Source organism: Lates calcarifer, linkage group LG4 (genome assembly GCF_001640805.2).
Source record: "Lates calcarifer isolate ASB-BC8 linkage group LG4, TLL_Latcal_v3, whole genome shotgun sequence".
NCBI classification, from domain to species: domain Eukaryota; kingdom Metazoa; phylum Chordata; class Actinopteri; family Centropomidae; genus Lates; species Lates calcarifer.
The window spans coordinates 16,481,617-16,504,152 of NC_066836.1; the positions used below are offsets into that span (position 1 = coordinate 16,481,617).

General features: G+C 40.4%; 1 protein-coding gene across 2 annotated transcripts in view; it reads left to right on the forward strand.

Moving 5' to 3' along the window:
* kcnn1a (potassium intermediate/small conductance calcium-activated channel, subfamily N, member 1a) overlaps positions 1 to 22,312 on the forward strand; it is a 47,282-nt gene extending 24,970 nt beyond the window's left edge. For both annotated transcript variants that reach the window (XM_018677083.2, XM_051070104.1), the window contains exons 3-9: positions 480 to 575; positions 1,093 to 1,511; positions 13,155 to 13,296; positions 14,000 to 14,110; positions 14,769 to 14,896; positions 17,687 to 17,756; positions 20,010 to 22,312. In XM_018677083.2, the coding sequence (XP_018532599.1) occupies positions 480 to 575; positions 1,093 to 1,511; positions 13,155 to 13,296; positions 14,000 to 14,110; positions 14,769 to 14,896; positions 17,687 to 17,756; positions 20,010 to 20,315 (1,272 nt within the window). In that variant the 3' untranslated portion in view covers positions 20,316 to 22,312. The remainder of the gene's footprint in view (positions 1 to 479; positions 576 to 1,092; positions 1,512 to 13,154; positions 13,297 to 13,999; positions 14,111 to 14,768; positions 14,897 to 17,686; positions 17,757 to 20,009) is intronic.
* Positions 22,313 to 22,536: the final 224 nt, after the last annotated feature.

Here is a 22,536-nt window from a genome sequence, read left to right on the forward strand (position 1 = left end):
TGTGCTGTTTGTGTGTAAAACCCCATTATCTGGTCTCAGTTAGACTTTTAAACTAATAAGTAGCGTGTGAGTGTGTGTGTCTGTGTGTGTCCTCTTGTGTGTATATACTTTTGTGTGTGCATATGTTTATTTAAGGACATTCATGCTACTCATGATCCTTTTTTAAACCTGTCAGATGTAAAATGTTAAGCTACAGTAAATACGCTCAGCTCTCACTTGAATTTTACCTATTTTGCTGAACTACCTCATTTCACCTTGTTGCTAAGCAGTAACATACAACTCAGAAACCAGTCACTATTGCCATCTACTCAGGCTAAATATAGACTCTGAAAATATGGGAAATGCGCATCGACAGTGAATAGAAGGAACAGCTTGTCTTTTTATTACTATATATAAGATAAGATTGTATATTGTAATTTGTTAATTGTTTTAATTCAACATTTCTAATATTTTTTTTCCTCTTTTTTCTCTCACCACAGGAATCTTCATACTCATTTGCACTGAAATGCCTTATCAGCCTTTCCACTGTTATATTGCTTGGTCTTATAATAATGTACCATGCCCGGGAAATCCAGGTGAGTCTGCCACAGAAAAAAAATATTTTATTTATTATACCTGTAGCTTTTAGGATCAGTGTGGTGGTAATGATGATAGCAATAATTGTATTGATTTCTGATTTGGCAGCTGAGTCTAAATACACATTTTTAGTGTTGCACACAAAGCATCTTACTCATGTAAATACATTTATTCAATTGAATGTGATGACAGGGTGACATTCAGAGCAGAGTTTATACACAGCATCTCCAAATATGACTCTATTTATTAAGTAGTCACCAACAATAAACACATAAATGAGCTGTACCTAGTTTTAGCATGACTTGATCTTGACTAGAATTTCAAATAAAATCTCTGGGTTTGGTCTAAATAATACCTGTCTCCCAACACGACTTTGTTATGGTGAACATGTGCAGTTGCAGAGGCTGTAAAAATTGGAGAAATGTTGAATAAATCCAAAAACTCAAACAACAATCCTAAATAGTGGCACATGGAAGAAAACACTAATACTAATCCCTTGTGTATGTTCTTCTTCAGCTGTTTATGGTCGACAATGGTGCGGACGACTGGAGGATAGCCATGACGTATGAGCGGATCTTCTTCATCGTGCTAGAGCTGCTGGTGTGTGCCATCCATCCCATCCCGGGCCAGTACGTGTTCACCTGGACGGCGCGGCTGGCCTTTACCTACACGCCATCGGTGGCCGACGCTGACGTGGACATCATCCTCTCCATCCCCATGTTCCTGAGACTCTACCTGATCGGCAGGGTCATGTTACTCCACAGCAAGCTGTTCACGGACGCTTCGTCTCGCAGCATCGGCGCCCTCAACAAGATCAACTTCAACACACGCTTTGTCATGAAGACCCTCATGACCATCTGTCCAGGAACTGTTCTGCTGGTGTTCAGTATATCCTCCTGGATCATTGCTGCATGGACTGTACGCGTCTGTGAGAGGTAAACATGGGGTTGTGAGTGATGGCCGAATAATGGACAAGTTGAAAACCTGCACAATCACACGTTGTGGATTACTAGACACCTTTTCTTCCTTCACTGTTGTCACTGTTTTGTCCCACGCTTCTCAGTGTTACCTTGTTTTCTGTCGCTCATCTGCACCAGTCCACAGAAATGTGTGGAATCATCAGGATAGGTTAACATGTTAATACTGTACACATGTGTACAGGAAAACATACACAGATACGCCCACATACTACTCCACCGCCTGAGTGTTTAAAAACACCCCGACATACGTTTCATTAGCTCAGCAATTGCTCCACGACTCCCTACTCCTTGTTTTTATTGCTATTTTAGATGGCTTGTCCATAATTCATGAGTGTCTAATTGTTTGTTTGCTGAATGGTTTGTTTTGGTAATGCAGAGCAGCCCCCAGGATCCCCTAACCCGTTTTCTCCCTAAAACTGCGCATCGGGCTTCGTCTCAAGGGGGCAGCAACGATTCTCACTGAAAATGAAAGAGGCAGGGAGAAATGAAAAGCTTTTTTTTTTCTCTCTCTCTCTCGTTTTGCATTTGCATAGGGAAATGAGACGTTAATGCCAGCTTTGATGTTTTTAAGTCATTTTTGCATAGTTGGAGTGGAAAGGGGACTTGAGTAGGGTGGGTGGAGAGTGGAAGATCCACAGCAGCAAGTCTTGTCAGACCCAATATGATACTGTACATGTGCTGCACTGTAAAAGTTAAGCCTCAGCTCAGAGGAAGGCTTTGCTCTCAGTCTATCAGCCAGGCCCTGACTACAGATGCTCAGTGTCCTCCTGCAGCTTGCCTCGCCTGCTTTTACTAAGTACCTCCCCTCCCTTCCTCTGCCTCTCCTCTTAACTACCCCTACCCCATGTTAACACCCGTCACTAACCAAACCTCCTCTCGTACGCCTGACCCTGGATCCTCCTGGACCCTCAGCACCTCTAACTGTTGGCTGGTGGGTTTAAACCTCACTGGGGGAACCCAATCAGCTGATCTTTGACACCAGCGCCTCTGGAAAACAGAGGTGTAACAGACATCAGAGTTCACCCTTAACTATAGATATTTGCCTGAGTTCAAAACAACACAATGGCCAGTCTGAATACTGTTAGTAATGTCTCTGTACAGTTCGTTTCATGGCTACTGCTACACACTTTCTTTCACTGTCTCCCTTAGATTTAACCCTGAATTAACCTGACATTCTTGTCATCATTTGGTCTTTAGTACCTCATTATGTAAGACATGAACTCCATATGATTTACACCAAAAAACTTACCACAGTGGACATCTGACACTGTACACCCCTAATCCTACAGTACGCTGGTGTCAATTTGAAAATCTGGATTTAGATAAATGATTAGATGAGAACCACAGAACCTCTGATAGAGTCTTGGTAGATTGGTTTGCTCAAACACACACTCGCACATTCTGTGACACACACTCTCCATGAGCTGTGCATGCCGTTAGTCCTTTGGTTTCAGTTTCAGAATAATGTGTGTTCAGCTGGGTGGATTTGTGTACGTATGTCTACGACACGTGTGTTACAATGGATGGGTGCGAGCATGCACATGCAGATGTACGTGTGTGCGTGCGTGTGTGTGTGTGTGTGTTTGTATAATGTTTTGTTGTACTTTCTATTTCCCCACTATGCTGCTCCATAGGGATACCATGTGAGTCCTCGTTCTCTAGCCGTGGAAAACCCAACTTATCATTTTTTGCACCGAGCTGGCGCCACTGCTGCCCTGAGTGGGGTTTTGGAGGGTGGTGGGGTGGAGGTAGCGGGGAGACGGGGCAGCCCCTCTAAAACAATTAAGCAATGATCCTTTCCAAACTCAGTATGGCAGTTAGCAGTATAGGCCCTCTTGTTTGGCATGAAAGTGGCACCATCTTTCTGCTAAGAAAAACAGGCTTTTAGTGGCTATAGGAGGACAGCAGAGACCAACGGTGTGAGCAGCACTTTGAAGCAAGCGTCTCTTTGCTAACTGTTGTGTGTTAGGTCGGTAGGGACTGGAGGAGGAGGTAGAGGAAGAGGAGGAGGAGGAGGAAATTTGTGCTAAAATGGAGCAGCTCCTTCAAGTCACCTTCATGAGTCTGCCAGAGGGCAATTTGTCTTTTCTCTTTTTTTTCTCTCCCTCTCCTTATGCAATTGTTATAGATCTATATTGCACAAAAAGTCTATTTAACAGCAACTCCAAAGATTTGCCGAGAAGCAAAAGCCTTTCTGTTCTTTGTGTTCTCACATTACCATCCCATTATGTGTCTCCCTTCACAAAATTAATTGAACAGTGTTGTAGTGGTTTTCCACAGACTTTTGTTGCTTCTACTCTAGAAATTGTCTCCTGTAGCCAAAAGAAGGTCTGAGTGTCCAAGGAGAGGACAAATGTCAAGTCATTTTGTGTATAAGGTAATGTAATTTTGGTCTGGGGTGTGTCTTCCTATCTAGTACAGCATTATTTTGGTCAGCAACTATATGACTGGTGTTACACAGTACAAGGCCAGGCAGGTAAATGAGGGCATTGCTTTCCATTGTCGCACAGTTTCTTAAATGGAGACACTCTTGAGAGAGGAATTAGTTCTGTGCTGAAAGCAGTGTCTCCAGTTTTTGTTTACATCCATGAACCGAATGTCCTCATCCCCCTTTGTCCCCTCCTCTTGTAAACATCGAAACAGCATGCGAGTTTTCATGTTTACCTATCAATCCCATCATTTCAAGTACAATTTAAAAAAGGGGGGTAAAAAAAAGAGGCGCTTGTTTCCCAAAGTGCTGTGTGTGACCTTTGTATCTTCTTTAAAAATGCGCCGTTACAATGTCACATTGACCACGCTCCTGAGCCAATCAAAGGGCAGTACGATGAGAGATTGGACGAGCACGGAGTCTACCTGGAAAATGCCTAGATGGGGGGAATGAAAGACACACAACCAGGGGAAACCGAGAGGGATGGAGGGGTGGGAGGGTTATGGGGTTGGGAGAAATGCTAATGTTACAGTAGATGGATTTAATGCTGGTCACTGGCCCCCTTTCCCTTCTTTCTTGATACAGCCCATCTTCAGAGCTAACCTACCTCAACTAAGCTCCTTAACTAAGCTCTTTTGGCTTCTCCCTCACTACCATAATGCTCCCTCCCTCTCTCTCTTACTCCTGACTGATCCTTTGCAGATCTCTTACCGTACCCATCTAACGTGGCATGCTTTGCAGTTTTTCCTCATCTCTCCCTACTACTGACTCCCTGTCCCTTTGCCTTCCCTTATCCATGAGAAGCAGGCCCAATACGGCCAGAAACTCAGTTACACTCTCGCATGCTTGCCTTGCCTTGCCTTCCCCTGGTTTCTCGCTCCTTTTTCTCTTTAACTGTTATCTAATTCTCTTCCTCACCTGTTCTAACTCTGTTATCTGAAACAAAACGCTCTATTTCGAGGCGATGTGAGACTGCTGTTTCTCACCTCGCTTTCTCCAGCGAGGACCCGTAGGCTATGTAAAAGACAAGCTCTCAGAAAGTTTAGCTGACTTTCCCTCAGAGCGCCACACCGGATTATCAGGCTTGAGTTACTAGTCAGCTACACCTACACCCAAGGTCTGACATCTAGATTGTGTCATCGCTTAGCCACAAGATACAAACAGCCCCAGCCAAGAACAGACTGTCCAAATGTAATGTCTAACCAGAGAAACATACACCACTGCAACTTGAACTTTCTCACACCAACCACAGGTTTACATTAAATATTCAGGCAGATTTTACAACTTTGAAGTTTCCAGGCTAGGAGTGCAAACACACTGATCCATCACTGAACGCACACAGATATGACGGTGTTGATGTTCCTTAGTTTCTTGTTACAGTAGATTCATATTTACAATGTAAAGCAACAATATTACGTTCTGGGTGGCAACATTAGCTAATGATGGCCAATTCTGCACAACAAACACACTCTTCATTGAAAAACAATTGAAGAATGAAGTGTCTATATGCTTGTAGTACCTTATTCACTGTCAAGCTAAATGTCTAATATAACTTTACCTTCATCTAAATCATTCACAAGATTATCTTTAAAATGAGAATCTCCTCCACAAAGACAGATGGATCTTATGCAAATTGTTGCGACCTCAAGGACAGGTGGATTCTCTATGGTTTGATGACTTGATCTGATAAAGTGTTTTTAAACTATGCACGCTCTGCAGGCATAGTATTGATTACAGCCTATGGCAAAGTCATATACAAAGCATGTTTGCATAACAATGAATGTGGAAGTGATCAAACCTCACAAGATATGATCAGAATAAGCACTGAGGCTCATGAGCCCAACCAGTGCTGTTCTTTGCTTAAAAGAGAGGAAGTAGTGGCTTAAAGTAAAAGGTTCCTCAATATATCACTGTTTTTATTTTTATTATGGATTAGAAATGCATATGACGCCTAGCACTACATTCAGTTTCAGCAATATTTTTTTCTTTTTGAAGGTTACAAAATGTATTTGGAACTCCATACTAGCAGTGGTAACATTAGTCCCACCATTTTAAGAGAATCATAACTCTTACATAGCTGCTGTGACTGTGAAGTGCTACCATATGTCTAATGTCCCAGTTGCTAACAAGGTACTTCTGTTCATCTACTTGTACACAGAGCTAAGAATGGGTTTCAACTGAGGAGCATTTTCTAAACTAGTCTGAATTTTGAAGGCTGGCTTTAATTTTCCTGTTGATGTCTCACTGCAGAAATTGACTTAATGCAGATACTCGTGCTCTCTAGATTTGTCTTCACGTGAGATTTTAGCCATGGCAGAGGAGATGTTAAATGTGTAGGTGTATATTACCAAGCATATGGCAATACCATGAGTAGCTTTAAACATCTAGTGTGTGTTCATGCCATTAAACTGCAGAACTACAGTGTTTTTGTGAGTGCTGCATCCCCTCATGCTTGTAGAAGTGCATCCCTTTACCTCAGGTAAAAGCTTTGATGCGGTCCAAAATGCACTGACTAGGGATCTACATTAGACTGCATCAACCACTGCAACATTTTTTTTTTTTTTGCTAAAGCTCAATTTGAACAAAAATGTCTACTAAGCCATAAATGTGTTAGTACCACTGCAGAGTCAGCTTTCTTTATCTTTTTAACTTCGAAGATTCCCTCATTAACAAAATGTAACAGAGCTAACTAAAATCTTGCCATCCCTCATAAACATAATCATATCAAAGTCATTCAACCCAACTCAGACTTTCACTTCCAGGCAGATACAGTAAAGTTTTATAACGCAAATTATTAATCTTAATGTCTAGGAGGCCATGGGATGAACAAATGTTGTGTAATGTGCGCTGCTATGTACAAAACTAAATCAGTGCTATAAAACCTACATATACCACCAACAGTTTATTAGACAGTTTTGGGTGAAGAAATTGACAGGTGGAATTGAAACTTGAAAACCTTAAAATGTTTTGAGCAGGTATTTTTATGGGGCACCAGAGCGTGGGCACAGATTAAGGAGTCATCTTACAGGTAGGAAGCACAACCTTAAAGCTGGACTTGTTGTTGTGGGCAGAAGTAGCTGATGCTGTGTGTAGTGCACAGTGCATTGGGAAGACTGGGAACATTAAAGACAATGGTTAGATGTACTGAGTTGGCAGCGGAGGTGGAGTGGTGGTGTTTCAGAATTCATCTGTGTCCCCTGAAGGTTGGATGGTTTTCAGCAAAGTAAACTTTAATGCTACTAGGTATACCATAAATTCCATTGAGCATATTATTTCTGGGAGGAAAAAAATCCTTTGAAGTAAAAAATGACATGAGTATTGTTGTAAACTTATTTTCAGCTTGAGCACGAGCACAAGTTTGTTTAGAGTCTTCAGTGTTGATAATAGCAGGGACCCCATGACTTACTGCTGAGTTTTTTTGCAGGTGTCTCCAGCCTAATTCAGTAGAACATCTGTAATAGAATACTTACTATCTGATAACCCCAGAGACATACCTACTCTCCAGCCTTGAAACATTAAGATTAAGGGCTTCATGAACGACCCTTCCTGTCTGGTGGCCTTGTAGATTAAGAAGGACACTCGCAGCAGGTCAAAGAAAGGGCCTGACTGAAGTGCTCAGTTTAAATATAAAAGTTTGCAAGGGTACTGCCATAAGACTGTGGCTTACATTAGCTGATGTCTTTGCTTCATCATTCGTAATGGTGGGGTGACTTGCAGGAAACCTTACTAGTTACAACACTGCAATGTACTCTTTGAAAGTATAATTAGTCTGGATGAGATTCACAAATACACACTTGATCATTTCTTGCAGCTGAAGCCTGAAGCCTGCCTGGCTGCCAAAACTGCAAGTCAGCAAATCCAAGCAGTTCTTTTCTTCTGGATTCACATCCTAGTTGTTTGACAGCAATACATTAGACATAGCTCATTATTAAAATGCAATCATAATGACATTGGTAAAAACAAAATCATTTAGTTCCTGGCAACAAATGTACAGTCGGTGTAGCAGGGAGTGAACGCAGTTATATTAGTTTCTGCCACCGCAGTCTTCTTTTTTGGTTTATAGTTTATGTTAATTGGCTGAAGTACACTTACAACACATCTTGTGAGGCCGACACTCCCCCATGTTTGATTTTCAGATGAGAGGTCACTGTGACATTGAGTCCCTCGACTGGATGAGTGTGTTTTAAGAATCCATTCATTGTTAAACTTGGGCACGAAGCCAAGAGATGAAGATGGCTGCACATACTACTTTATGTCCTCTGCATATGTGTTTTCATTGCAGTGAATGGGACACAAGTGCGATGAGACCTCACTTACAATGTAAAGAGATATTTCTTACAGTAAAATGAAGTGTACACATTACAGGGAACCTAGGGAAAGAGTACAGATACACATAAAGTGTGACTCAATGTTAGTGTTCCTCCAAGACAAATGTTTTGTTTTTTTTTCAAGATAGACAGATAAACAGAGCTTTGTGTAACTTTCCAAACACTTCCTTATGTGCATCTACATGTTCCTTAAAGATGCAACATCAGTTGTGACAGGACTAAGAGACTACCGCCATGCTAGCAGCTCTGCTGCACAGTGCTGCTTTGAGTTAGATGCTAATGTCAGCATGCTAACATGCTCACCAAGACAGTGTTTACAAGCCACTGTTTAGCAAGTGTAATGTTTATCGTGGTCTTCATCTTGGTGGAGTGTTTTAGCATGCTAACATTTACTCATCAGGTTTAGGGTTATTACAGCTGAAGCTGTTTAGGAATGTCATTAGTTTTGAAAATATTTAGACTTAAAGCAAAACAATAGAAAGCTATAATCAGTGGAAAATTTGACCTATAGATGGCACCAGATGAAAAGTGAAGACATAACCAATGTTACTATAGCGAACATAAATATGCGTTCCACATTTTGTGGCTATCCCTCCAGTAGTTGTTTTGACATTTTACACAAAACCACAGATGTGAACCTCATGGTCGTGTTAGTGGAAAAGTCAGGATTAGATTGATATGACTCATCTCCTGGGGAACGTGAATGTCTGTACAAAATTTCACGGCAATCCATTTAACAGTGTAACGCACATGGCCATCCCTTGATCCATGCTGCTGGTGTGGCTGATAAACTAACTTAAAGTAACTTAAACTTAAACTACATTTGAATTAAATGTGAGTTTTAGATGTTGTAATTCTGGTATTATCCAAAATAATTTTATCTGAAGTGTTCTCCAATTAAAATATTATAAAAAATATTGTGATAAAATTGACTCAGCTCAACTTAACTAAGTTGGACAGATTTGTTGTTTGTTTCTTTTAGGCTCTGAAACATATAAAATGCACATGTCATAAAATTGTCTATGAATTTTATGATACGTGCACAGTCCAGTGTCCACTTTGAATGTGCTGCTGCTGCTTGCTTGCTTTGCATACTGGTTGCGCTGTAAAAACACTGTTAGGTTTGCAGTTTTTTAATTAGGTCATCATCACTTTGAGTTTAATCTGCTCATATTTACTGCAACTAACACACTCCCTAAGGAGCATCCTAACATATTTGTCCCCAAGTTATCTCAGCTGACGCTCAGATTCATTTATATCAACAAGACTTGCACTTGTTGAAAAATCTTTTAAATTTGTTTTTGTTGATGTGAAACCAAAATGCAAGAGGAAGAGGGGAAGTGCTGTTGTTGTGTGCAGGCGATAGCTGCAGAATGTTAAACAGTAGCCTTTGAATGTTTTCCAATGCAGCTGACCAGCAGAGGAAAGTAGAAACAGAAGCAAGACTGTGGCTCCTCTGGAGGAAGTTTGAAATATACATTTTGGTGTGGAATGGGGTTTTGCATATATTCTCTCTTACATCTTACCACATGTATATTCTGGGCACATAAAACACTTTTGTAACATTTATCAGCTCTCCTCTGAGGAAGCTGACTGTGCCTTATTATCACTATATTGATGCAGAGCGTCCTGGTGGTTTCACAGATTTCATGTATGTGAAGTGATTTGCTTAAAAACAAGTATGTTAAGATGACAGATAAATCTTAAAAATAATTGCTGAGAAGAACTTGACACTTTTCATTGTAAAGCACTGAGACTGAAGGTAGTTATGTTGTTCATATTAGTTATCAAGTACTGTAAAGGCTTTCCTGTTGTTTTTAAATCAGAAATAGAGCAACATTTCAAATATTCCTGGTGGTTTGTGTGCCTGTATGCATGTGTGTGTGCGAGCATGTGTGGATCCATCATTACTATTCTGTTTGTTCAGAGGCTGTGTTGTTAGCCTTGGCTGCTGTTATTTCCTCGGGGGACTTGTCATACGTATCATACGCTCACCTATGCGCATTGGCGGCTAAAAAATTAAATGGTGAGGAATCTGGTTTATTAGTACACATAAACAGAAGACATCCCAGTGGTGGTTTTACATTTCCCCTAATGTGCAAAGCTGACTAGACTACTTCATAAATTTGTGATAATTTGAAGGGACTGATGTTACGTTATTTGTCTTATGTTGTGTGAATTATGCTGTACTCCTCTAACCCACCACAGAAGCAAAGTTTCAGCACTCATTTGGAAGTAAATTACAGTATTACATTATACAGCAGTGGATAAATAATGTCATTTCTGAAATATTTGAGGAAGTGATGCCAGGGTAATGCTTTCGCTGCAGAGTGTCTGTCAGGGAGAATTTAACAGTGGGGGATAAAACTGTCTGCTCTAGACACTATATACCTCTTGTCCTGGAATAGGTTGAAAGTGGTGCCAGCTCTTCTCCATGCTATTCCAAAACTTGACACAGTATATTGAGAGCCTTAAAATGCTATTGATTAGCTCCCCATTCAGCCTCTGTCTCTCTTCCCATATTGCTGTCTTCTACTCTTTTTCGGAGTAGAGAGTTATTGAAATATGTGCGTTGAAAAAATATGGCCACACTCACCATTAGAAAAACAGATAATAAAACAGGAAGCTTTCCCTAAAACATTTTATTGCTAAAAAAAAACCAATGCCTTCTGCATTATTGTCAAGTATATTTATGGGTTATGTTTACAACAGAGAGAAGGCCCCTGTAATGCATTGTAATACATTGTTCACTGTGCTAAAAGGTTCAGCACTTTCTGCCTGCCTTGAAGACATGACTCACTCTCTGCACGCCTTGATGACAAGATGAATGAAATTAACATACTAGTCACTTGTAATTACAATATTTAGCCAGCTGATCAAGTTTAGCCCCCCTGGCAGCTATCAAAGGGCAGCTGCTGAAGTGTTGGGATGCAGGTAAAAGAGACAGGGGTGTCAAATTCAATGAGCTTCTTCCTTTGTTACTCATCTAGTCCTGCCCCACTGTTTACAAATGAAAGTCTCGTCTGAGAAGACGTACAATCCCCCCTCCACCTGATGATACTGCAGTATTTGTCAGAGGTGGTTTTCATCTCTAAATGGACCCCAGGTTTGCCCATTGCTCCCCTGCTCTCAATATACTGGCTTTGAAGCATGCAGGTTGCAGATCTTTTTTATTCCTGCATGGTATTGTACAGACTGCTTCTCTGCATGTCATTTTAAGAAGCTTGAATCCCACAGACCGCACACTTTTTTGTCATTCTGAGGGAAAAAAAAAAGTGCTCACAGTTATTTTTCCCCCGACTTAGAGCATGAATAGAAACTTGAGAGTGGGAGTTTTAAGAACTGCAGAGGGCATGATTAGTTCATTTGTGATATTTGATAACAATGAACTGTCTTGGAGGAGGAGGAGCAGGCATTTCTACAATATCAACTCTGGTTTTTTTTCTCTGGTGGAAAGAAAAACTTAAGAAATTCAAAGTCTGGCCCCAAGTGTTCTGGTCTGTACTTGTGCACTAATTAGAGGTGATTGTTCCAGCCATTTTGGGTCCGCATGCTGGGTCACTGCTGGATAGTTTGAGGTCGTTAACGATTCATGATTGGCCCAGTGAGAATCCCGTTTAGAAAGCCTTAACAAAATCCCAAGAAATTAGACTCCATCTCCGTTGTCTTGTCAGAATGATGTTGGCAAGATGTTGTCTCAAAGTGTTTAATGAATATTTGATTTTAACTCCAAAATTAAATCTTATCTGATCTCCTCCTAGACAGCCCATTGGGAATAATCAGGCGAGTTGAATGAGGGTGGGTGGATAAGGCAGATTTGCCTCTGTGATGGACTTTTGTCTTGCTGCAAAAGGTATGGGAATGTCATCATCAATCCAGCTTTTTATAGAAATATCTTTGCATATGCACTGCGGCCCTTTGGACTGACAATTCAAGCATGGCTGTCAGCTATTTTCAGCAAACAACATGTTTGAAGTGATGATTTTTCACATTGCCAAACCTTTTTTTGGGGGGGGGCATAAACTCTATGGAGTAAGATTTGCAGCAAACTGTGACCAATAAGCCAATTGTTAGTTTGATTTAATGCAGTAGTATATGCATTCTTGGATGCACCTAGATTACATTTGTTGGGTTGTCATATTCAAATCAGGTCTGACCTGCGGTATTCTTTATCCAGTCGCGACATGGCCCGTCTCTTTGTTATTTGAAACATGTTTCTGAAATTGTAATTTCTATGCTAATATACAACAAGAGTAAGTGATTTGGCCTCAGCCCCATTTTTTGAATAATCCATGTCATTCATCTCACCAAATGGTTAATTTGTATATTGACAGACACTGAACATGAAAACACATGTTCAGTGGTTTTTCACTCTCAGTTGAAGTCATTCCATCAAATTCTTTAGAAAACTGACACTATTTGCTGCCACATGCCAGTTTAAGTTTAATACCCATTAAACATATTTCTCCATTAAACTGTCTCAGATAGAAATGGCTTAAAGGCAAAGACCAACAGAAATGAAGTATAGTCTCTCAAATCCATTGAAAAGATATTTTTCCTTATTTTTATTTATTTATTTTTTTTTTAACTCAGAATGGACTTGGATGCTTTTTTTAGACTGTGTGCCAAACTGGTTTTACAAAACAGGTGTAACACCTTGCGCCATGATTTCTTCCTCCTCCTCCTACTCGATCTTCACCACCTCCACCTCCTCCACCCACCACCCCTGTTTGGTTCCACACAGCACCACGTCATTCTCCAGCATGCTCATGTTCAAGAAACTGTGTGCAGCTTTTCCTGACTTTGTGTTTCTCCTACTTCTGCTTATCTTCATCACTTCAGGTATCATGACAAACAGGAAGTAACCAGTAACTTCCTGGGAGCCATGTGGCTCATCTCGATTACCTTCCTCTCCATTGGCTACGGGGACATGGTACCACACACGTACTGTGGGAAAGGCGTGTGTCTGCTTACAGGGATTATGGTAGGTTTCCTCTCTTCTTCACCCAGATAAATACATAACGTCCTCACAGGACAGCTTTGAGTGGAACAGTTATAAAACTAAACCTCGGCTCCACACTCTACACTCACTGCCATGTCCTGACTGAACTTACTGCAAAAAGAAACACAACTCTGAGCTACAGTTTTATAACAAACAGAGTTATTATCACAGAGATTCAACTCCTTGCCAAAACAACATCTCCTATCTTCACCCACATATACTGTTTATGTCTCTTTATTGTTAGCAGTCTTCTCTTACCCTTCATTTACATACTGGCACATGTGTGTTTTCACTTGCTTCCCTCTCTGATTAATGAATTACAAACATAACTTGTTTTAGCTATTTTGTTCTTCTTAACTGATAAAAAGAACCTGAAAATGCCTGATATTTGTTTATATCAACGAAACTTCACAGTTTCATTGTTCTTTTAGCTGCTGTTGCAGTGAAAAATCAAGTGAAACCAGCCAAATGCAACTTCCTTTGTTTATAATTAAACACTCCAAGAAGAGAGGAAGCATTTGTTGTTTGGCATAAGGTGTCAAACATGAGCAGCTTTGTTTAGTTTCTTTACTGGATCTCAGTTTCTTTTAATTATTAAAGTGGTAAAGTTAACAAAGTGTTAACAAAGTGAAAACTCACAAACAAAACATTGCTGTGTTTGTTTGACCATGTTTTTGTGCAACAGGGAGCTGGTTGCACTGCGCTGGTGGTTGCAGTGGTGGCCAGGAAGCTGGAGCTGACCAAGGCTGAGAAGCATGTCCACAACTTCATGATGGACACACAACTCTGCAAACGAGTGAGTCCCTGCATATTAATGTATTTCCAGTAGCTAATACACTGCTGGTTTTTTACAACATGGCTGCATGTGGATAGGTGTTGTAAATTCATCCAAAGAGTGTTTTTCCACTTTTTACGAGGTTATTTTTCATCATTTTTGGAGGCCTAAAAAATACTCTAAACCTAGACCTGCAACCAGGTATACAGGGGTCCGAGCACCCAGTACAGAGGTTTAAAGATAATCTAAAACCACAGAGAGGTAAAATGTGACAGATTCAACGCTTTAACATCTTTCCTCCTTCTTATCCAGCTAATTTTCTTGCTGTTTTCTAGATTTACTTTGCAGTCCCTGCAGGGTCCTGACACCCAGCTCAGGGAACCACTTGTTTACGGGGGCACTGATTTTAATCCTATTATTTTCTATTGTCAGGATTATTAACTCAGATGCACTGAGTTTCCGTCACTGTCATTTTAAATTTAAAATCTAGAATTGAAAATTTAAATTACTACAACAGCTTTTTGTTGATTCTCTTTGTTTTGATTTATTGCTTATTTATGCTTATGTTTTGTTTTTGACCATTTCATAAAACTCTTGCTTTTTGTCATGATGTTGTATGGTACCTTACAGGGCTATTGTGCTGTTAACATTGTGTGCCATTTTCAACCTTGTTTCTCAGGTAAAGAACACAGCTGCCAATGTACTCAGGGAAACATGGCTCATCTACAAACACACCAAGTTGGTCAAAAAGATAGATCACGCCAAGGTGCGAAAACACCAGCGCAAGTTTCTCCAAGCCATCCACCAGTAAGTCCTGCACTATGACTGCTGGATGTAATCTGATGTCAAATAAAATGCCTGACTGATATATGAGTTGTTGACCACCGACCACCAAGGGGAATCTCTCAGCATGCTCAAAAACAAAAACTACAATATGTTATTGAAAATTAGCTCTTAAGATGTTCAGTCTAAGTGATTGCCTTTAATGCTATTTGTCATTAAAAAATATTTTTGGCTTTATTATCAGTAGTTGTATTGGTATTGAACTGATGAAATGTATCTGTAGCTGAGAGTATTTGGTAGTATCACCTCTATCATGTGTTACAATATCTTCCTAGAATAACATTTGATTGTTATGCTTGCACACATGTAGACTCACACACACACATCCACAACCAAACACACACTGCAATCTAGTGTAATGGTCCTTCCTTATTTCCCTCCCCGTCCCCCTCTCCCTCCGACCCCCTTTTACCCTGTGCTTACAGTGAGAAGTGTAATGGTTTCACTCGTTTCGTGAATGTTGTGGGGTTAAAACTCTGTACTGTGTTCTGTCTTTGTTTTGCTCTATCACTGCAGAGCTCAGAAGTAAGTTGAGTCTTCTATGTATCCTCCTCCTACTGTTTCCTCAACATCCTCCTACTCCTCCTCTCCATGTCTGCGTTTGACATGCATGAAAAAAAGCGTTGTTTTTTTAAAAAAGAAAAAAGAAAAAAAATGCTGGATGCTGAATTGTTTTTGGTTTTTCTTTACCTCAGTGTTCCATTTACTTCCCTCTCCCTCCCATCCCCCCTTTGAATGGAATGAAACAAACAAAAAAAATAACAATAATAAGCATCAACATTTTGCCACCGGTGTCAGTAGTGGAGGGTTGTCTGGAGAGAACGTGTGAAAGAAACAGCATCTTGCACAGAATGAGCTTGAAGCTTTGTTGGCCTGGCCAGCGGTTCATAATCATTCCTGATGTACTGTACAATGTTACCCATGATTAATATAGCTGCTCTGGAGGCTATATTAACCTGCATCAGCAGAACTCATCTTACACTCCTGATGGTTTTGTGATGGCGTGAACACACACGCACACACACACTCACACACACGCACTGTAATGTACTGTAGTTCTAATGAGGTTGAAATGTTTGCTGTTGTTTTAATATAAATTTTTGCTTTCTTTTTTTTCCCCCTTTCTTATATGAGATCAAACAACAAATCTTGCAGTTGATGACATTGATGACATAGTACAAAAAGATACGACACAACACTCACTGTAGGTTGTCGACTTTTGTAGAATAAAATTGAGCCCATAATGTGTTACACTAATAAGCAGCGCTTTTAGCTTTTAGCCCTGATTCTTCGACAGCCATAAGGGATGACAAAGCCGAGCAAACAGACACATATGAGCTGAAACGGTTTCCCACAGAGATAGAGCCGTAAGCGAGCAGTCTCACTCTGCTCTGATATACTGATTTGCACATGAATAAATGCCCTTGAATGTCATCCTGTCTCATAATTTGCCGAACAGGGAAATTCTTCCTCTCACACACCCAGATGATGGCTGTGTGATGCCACCGCTAACAATGACACATTGTTCACATCCACGTTAACAGTTCTTACAGTGCCATAATGTATTTGATTAGAGATAAGGAGGCACAATGTTGAGGCATCACAAAACATCTCCAACGTATCATTGCGCAAGTTATTTGAAATGTCTATGTTGCAGTATGTTCAACAATGTCATTACACAGTTTATTTCTGGCAAGCTTCATCTTTTATCTGTGACATTCACACACACACACATCAGCCCATCTACATAGCTATACACGCACACACACTCACACAAAATCCAGCACTGAAAGACTCACGTTTCATTGTGCACAAAGTCACTCACAGTCACTGCACGCTTACTGAATGACCAGTGTGTATAATATGAAGTCCTACCACTGAGCTGTGTGTAGCACTGACAAAGGGCATGTCATCTTTTTCTGTTTTTTAATGTCTTACTTTTGGGTGGAAAGAGATGAGAATGTTTTAATTTCAAACACAGACTTTGGGGTTTTCTGGTATGGAAGCATATTACACTCTTGCAGGGAAAAACATCACGTTTTGTCATACTAATGTTACGTTTTTTGGCATTATATTGAGAGTTTGTTCTTCTCATTCAAACACAGATTATTTTTTGGTTGTAACAAGATAGTCTCTCAGTATAAATAAAAAAGACTTCCTCATTGCAGCAAATAATACCCATTTATGGTCATTTAAAAAAAAAAAAAGTGCTGCTGAAAGCATCGGGTCAGAAAGAGATCTTGTAACAAGAAAAAGACCTTGATAAAAAATCAGAAACGCAGTCTTTATATTTTTCAAAATGAGCGTAGTATGCTTCCAAAATTTGCATGTTTTGGTTGGTATTGCATTGACCAAGACCAGGAATGCTTGTGTATATATATATATATATATTATATATATATATATATATACATGTATATTTCTATATATATATATATATGTATACATATTGATATGTAAAGTACATACATTTACGATGCATGCAGGCTGTCCTCTCTCTTTACACTATCATCAGTGAGAGAGCACTCCTGATAAAAAATGTGTTGTTCCTCCTCCTTCTTTCTTCCCTATTGGCCCTCTCTGCCTCTCCATGACCCCAAACAACCTGTCTCTCTATGCTCCACTCCTGCAAACCACCCTTCTCCTCCTCCACCCCCTCCTTGCCCTGTTCGACTCTTCTTCGCCTTCTTCGCTTCTCTCCTTTGTCCTCCTTCCCTTCGCTTCCTCTCTCCCCCTCCCTGTGTTCCCACCCAGACTGCGCAGTGTGAAGATGGAGCAGAGGAAACTCAACGACCAGGCCAACACCTTGGTGGACCTGGCAAAGGTAAGTCTTCTGATTCTACTGAATCTGTTTCATCTTTTACTTAAATTAAAGCCTGTTGCTTACTTTAAAGCTGCTGTGTCATTAATGTTGTATTACCAATGTATCAAAATGGCTTTGTGTAAAGAGAAAGAGGTCAGTTTTAGTGATGACTTCACAGATAATTATTACCTGACTCTACAGTTCCTTCCCTCAACAATCTGGAGCGTTTCAGCATCTTAATTATTTCAGGTTTACATTAAAATCATTTACTTGACTTAAGGAAGCAAATGACATAATATAAATTCAAATAGCTACAGATCCATGTATTCTTTGCAGGGTTTGATGTGCATTGTATGAGTCAGTATATTAAACTATCAGCCAAGGCCACAGTGGATTCCAGTATTCTTTTATCTAGACTGAAGGCCATTAGGGCCGGATGAACAGCTTTTAGATGATTGGATATTAATTTATCACAAGGGTCCCAGCAGGTGGAAGTCAATGGGCTTGTCTCTTGTTTTGGTGTGCTGGTGAATCAACCATTCTGGTGTCACAGGTACCTTGTGAAGTAAGTTTTTACTTCCACTGTTTCTCACCGACATGCATTGTGTGTATCCTTGAGACCTAACGAACCCTTTTACTTTCCCATTAAACATTTGCAAAGGCAATTTGGAAGAATTTTAGATCTGCATTATTTCCACGTTCTCTAGGGGGCAGTCTTCTTCCTTGCCTTTGTTAGCACATTGTTACGTTTCTTGGCTACCACAACCATCATAAAACAATTCGAAAGACTCTGTATCATATATCTCCTCATGCGCCCAAAATACTAACAAAATGAGGACCCACTCAAAACATTGCACCAGAGCACTACTAGTGGTCTGAATTGAGCATTACCCTTAGGACCAAATATGTCATGTCAGAGTCCTCATGTTACCACGACCTCTCAAGTGTCAGGTATGTTAAATGCCAGAGATACGTAGATGTATGGTATGAAAGACACAGTTACACAGTTACTAAAGAGGGAGTATTTGAAGACTTGAAGATGAAGAATTTACAGTCATCTTATCATTCAACATAGATCAACAGTGTCATTCCTGGTTGGGCCTTAAGATCGCATGTGGTAATACTGGATACTCAGGGACTTTACCATTACATCCCCAAAGAGGGCTTCTTTATATTTTTGATGATTCCAAATGTATGCATGGACTGAAAGCCTGTTTTTGCTAACATCTAAGCTAACTCAGCTGAACCCAAGTTCACGGTGCAAGGTTAGTCTGAATGTGATCGAGGAACCTGAACCTAACCACACATTGTGAACAGAATCTGGCTATAAGAGGATGAATACAGTCATGCCTCAGCAGCTTCTGTCCTGCTGTATAGATGTCAGCTGACCCACTGGGGCAGAGCAGAGAGGGGGTTCAAAGGGAGGTGTGTGACTGCAGCCTCATTTGATGTGGATGGCATTTGCACTCTAGTGTGTATTTTAAAAGGTTCTAAGGCCAAGTCCTTTAATGTGTGTTTACTTGCCCTTACTCTGCTTGATGGTCAGATCCATCTGTGTACAACCTTCGCTATTTCAATTCTTTGTCAAGCCCTATAGAGAGGTAACCCTCTAATTTCTGTCCCATGTACAAGACAGAAATCATTTGATTTCTTTCATTGAGCTGTAATCTCTTTAAATTGTGTCACATGAAATTCACAATGTTGAAATAAAAAATAGAATAAAATATATTACATTATATTTTATAATATAGAACTGTCAGTGTGAAAAGAAGAATTACATGTAGTTACCACATGCATTAACACTGGCCCCATTGCATCTACACTTGGATCAATAAATGCCTGAATAATAGAGGCACTTTTCATTATGTGAATGAGATGTGTCAAGCAAATACATAAAGCATTAAAGAGCTTCTCTGGCTATAAATGGACTGGAGAAGCTGGTTGTTAAATCAGTGGGAAGATAAAATCTATGCTGACTGGATGAAACTATAGAGCTCCCCTGCATACTGCTTCCTGGCATTATTTCTTTCTCTTCAGGCTGAGTATGTTGGATTTAAACTGTCTACTTATTGAATCTGTGATGAACTATTACATTAATGATTCCCTGGTGACGTATACATACTGTAACTTCTTTTAATTTCATTTGTTGCATTTCTCTGTGTGGATATTAAGTTGTAAAAGCTTTTTTCTTTCTCTTGTCCTGCACTCCTCTTTTTCCACTGTCCTCCTGTTCTTGCGCCTCCCCAAACACATTTACTTTCTCTCCTTCATTAGACCCAGAATGTGATGTATGACCTGGTGTCAGAGCTGCAAGAGCGCAGTGAGGAGTTGGACAAGCGCATCGGCACATTGGAGGACAAGCTGGACTCGGTGACGGGCAGCCTGCAGGCGCTGCCCTGCCTCATCTCCCAAGCCATAACCCAGCAGCAGCAGGACTTCCTGGACGGCTTTGTTCACCGCTTTCGGCCCGCCTCGCTAGCCTCGGAGCGCTCCGAACGCTCTGAGCGATCCTGGACTTCCACCGCCCGCAGGCGGCGCTCACCCTCCACAGCACCACACACCTCCTCTGATAGTGGATAACCTTGACAAACCCTCTGCAGTCAGCTTTGAGGCCCACCTTTCCCAAACCAACTTGTCACTTCATTCTGTCCCATCCAAAGCCGTCCCTGTAACTGCTGGAGAGTCCATGTCTGGACTAATAAAGAACCCATATCTTGACCCCTGACCTGGTCCTTACCCTCTCCCTCCCACCTATCCCTCCTCTCCTTCCCCCACACCCAACATCAAATCCGAAAACCAATTCCTCTGTGACTGAGCCTCTCAGCACAGGACTGGATCAGAGCTACTCCAAAAGAACAAAGAAAGGCAAACAAAGACTTAAATCAAATAAAAACACAAATGCATCCAAAAACAGAAAAAGAGAAAAAAAATTTAAAAAATGACTGAAAAACCGAGATAAAGTAGAGATATGGTTTATGTTTTAGCCATTGTATGGCTGTTCAAGTTAGCTTTTTTGTAAAAGCCCTTGTATAGTTAAAAAATGACTGAGTTCAGGGTCGCTGGGGTGAGAGCTGGCTATCACACCGGAGAGTCCTTAACCACGAGGGGAGAAGTTGGTCTGTGGAGCTGAGGGCCTCGGCTCACCTGCTGGCCCTCTGAGGCCATGGAGGACATCCGTCCACCCATCTGTCGTCTATCTGTTTGTCCGGTGAGGAGAGCGAGACAAACCATTGGATTTCCCTTTCAAAAGACTAGTGTCATGGATTCTTTCCCATAGGTTAAGGTGAAAGCTTTAGGAGAGGCTATGAAAGCTCTGACTTCAGGTCAGTGTTTGAAACTGCACTTGAGGGGGATGGGAAACTGTCACACAAAAGAAGAGCAAAGGGGATGCATATGGCATTACTACTGGGTAGGAAAAATTTACACAATTGCCAACTTCAAGGTTTCAGCTTCCTTGTTCTTACCAAGGGAAAAATGAGAGCGACTATCTTTTTTAGTTACATATTGACATGTGATTTTTCAGTGCCTGAATGTATAAATAGTAGAGGGTTATTTAATTACTAATTTCAGAGCTTTTTTACGATGTTAACAGTCTGAATACAGCATTGCATTCCTTTTTCAGATACATTCCTCTCCAAAAATTTAAAGAAAATGTCTTAATGTAATGCATAACATTGCCTCCATTACACAGCAACTCTAAATGTTTTGAAAACCTTTTTTCTTTTTCTATTTCTACTAACACCGCAAGAAACGAAAACTGTTCAGAGAGTAAGCGAGAGTGAGACAGACTGAGAGAATATTTGTGAGTGTGTTTGTCAGAGAACGAGTTCACTTTTAGCTCAATGCTGCACACTCATACACACAACAATGAAATATGTAGTAGTCTACCTTTCTCACCACCACTAATTAGAGCTTCCTGTGGTCTTCAGATAATGGCATGGCTTGAGGTCTGCTGGTATATACGGCCACACAGGCACACTGGTTGAACTGAGAAACCAACCCTGCCCCTTTGCATGGTTCTGTGCAAAAATGACAATGGAACACAATCTTCCTTGGATGGCTTGATGATTTTCATGATTTTGATTTTGTTATGTTTACTTTTGTTTGTTGCCTCTTTCTTTTGTTATTTTTTACTAAAACTTCTTTTTTTAACTAGGATACCTAGGGTTTTTAGAGTTGCAGAACCTAGAGAGTTGCAGTAATGTGATTCTGTAATGCATTCCCTGTTTAAAATATGAGGTGAAGATAAATCGATATTACATAAGAATCCTAAAAGGATACAAATAAAAAGTGCTGAAGAAACTTTGATGGTTACAGAACAGTGAATTGTTCCCTCCGCAAGTTTTAAGGAATGGTTTTGCATGTTTGGGACCTATGCCTGTTCACTCTAGCATTATATGAGAAGGTCAGCACTACTCTCATATGAAGAAGATAAAGCACTGCTTGTAGCTGGTTAGCTTAGGTTAGCATCTATGTTGTTTGTTTAAGCCGTACAAAAGCTGAAATGTAAATAATTCAGTCATCTCATGGTGACAACAAAGCTCCAGGAAATAGTAAAACCTTAACTTATTTGTACACATTTGTTTTTGTACAGATTAAGCAAAGCTAGCAAGCTACTAGAGATAGCTTCATATTTCCTATATAGAAACAAGAGCGGTGTCGATCTTCTCATATAAATCTTGGCAAGAAAACGAATAAGCTCAATTCCCAAAATGTCAAACTATTCCTTTAAAATCACCATTGGCCTGATACAATATTTTATTTTTGCTACAATATCAGGCCAATAACAGGCGTGTTTCCA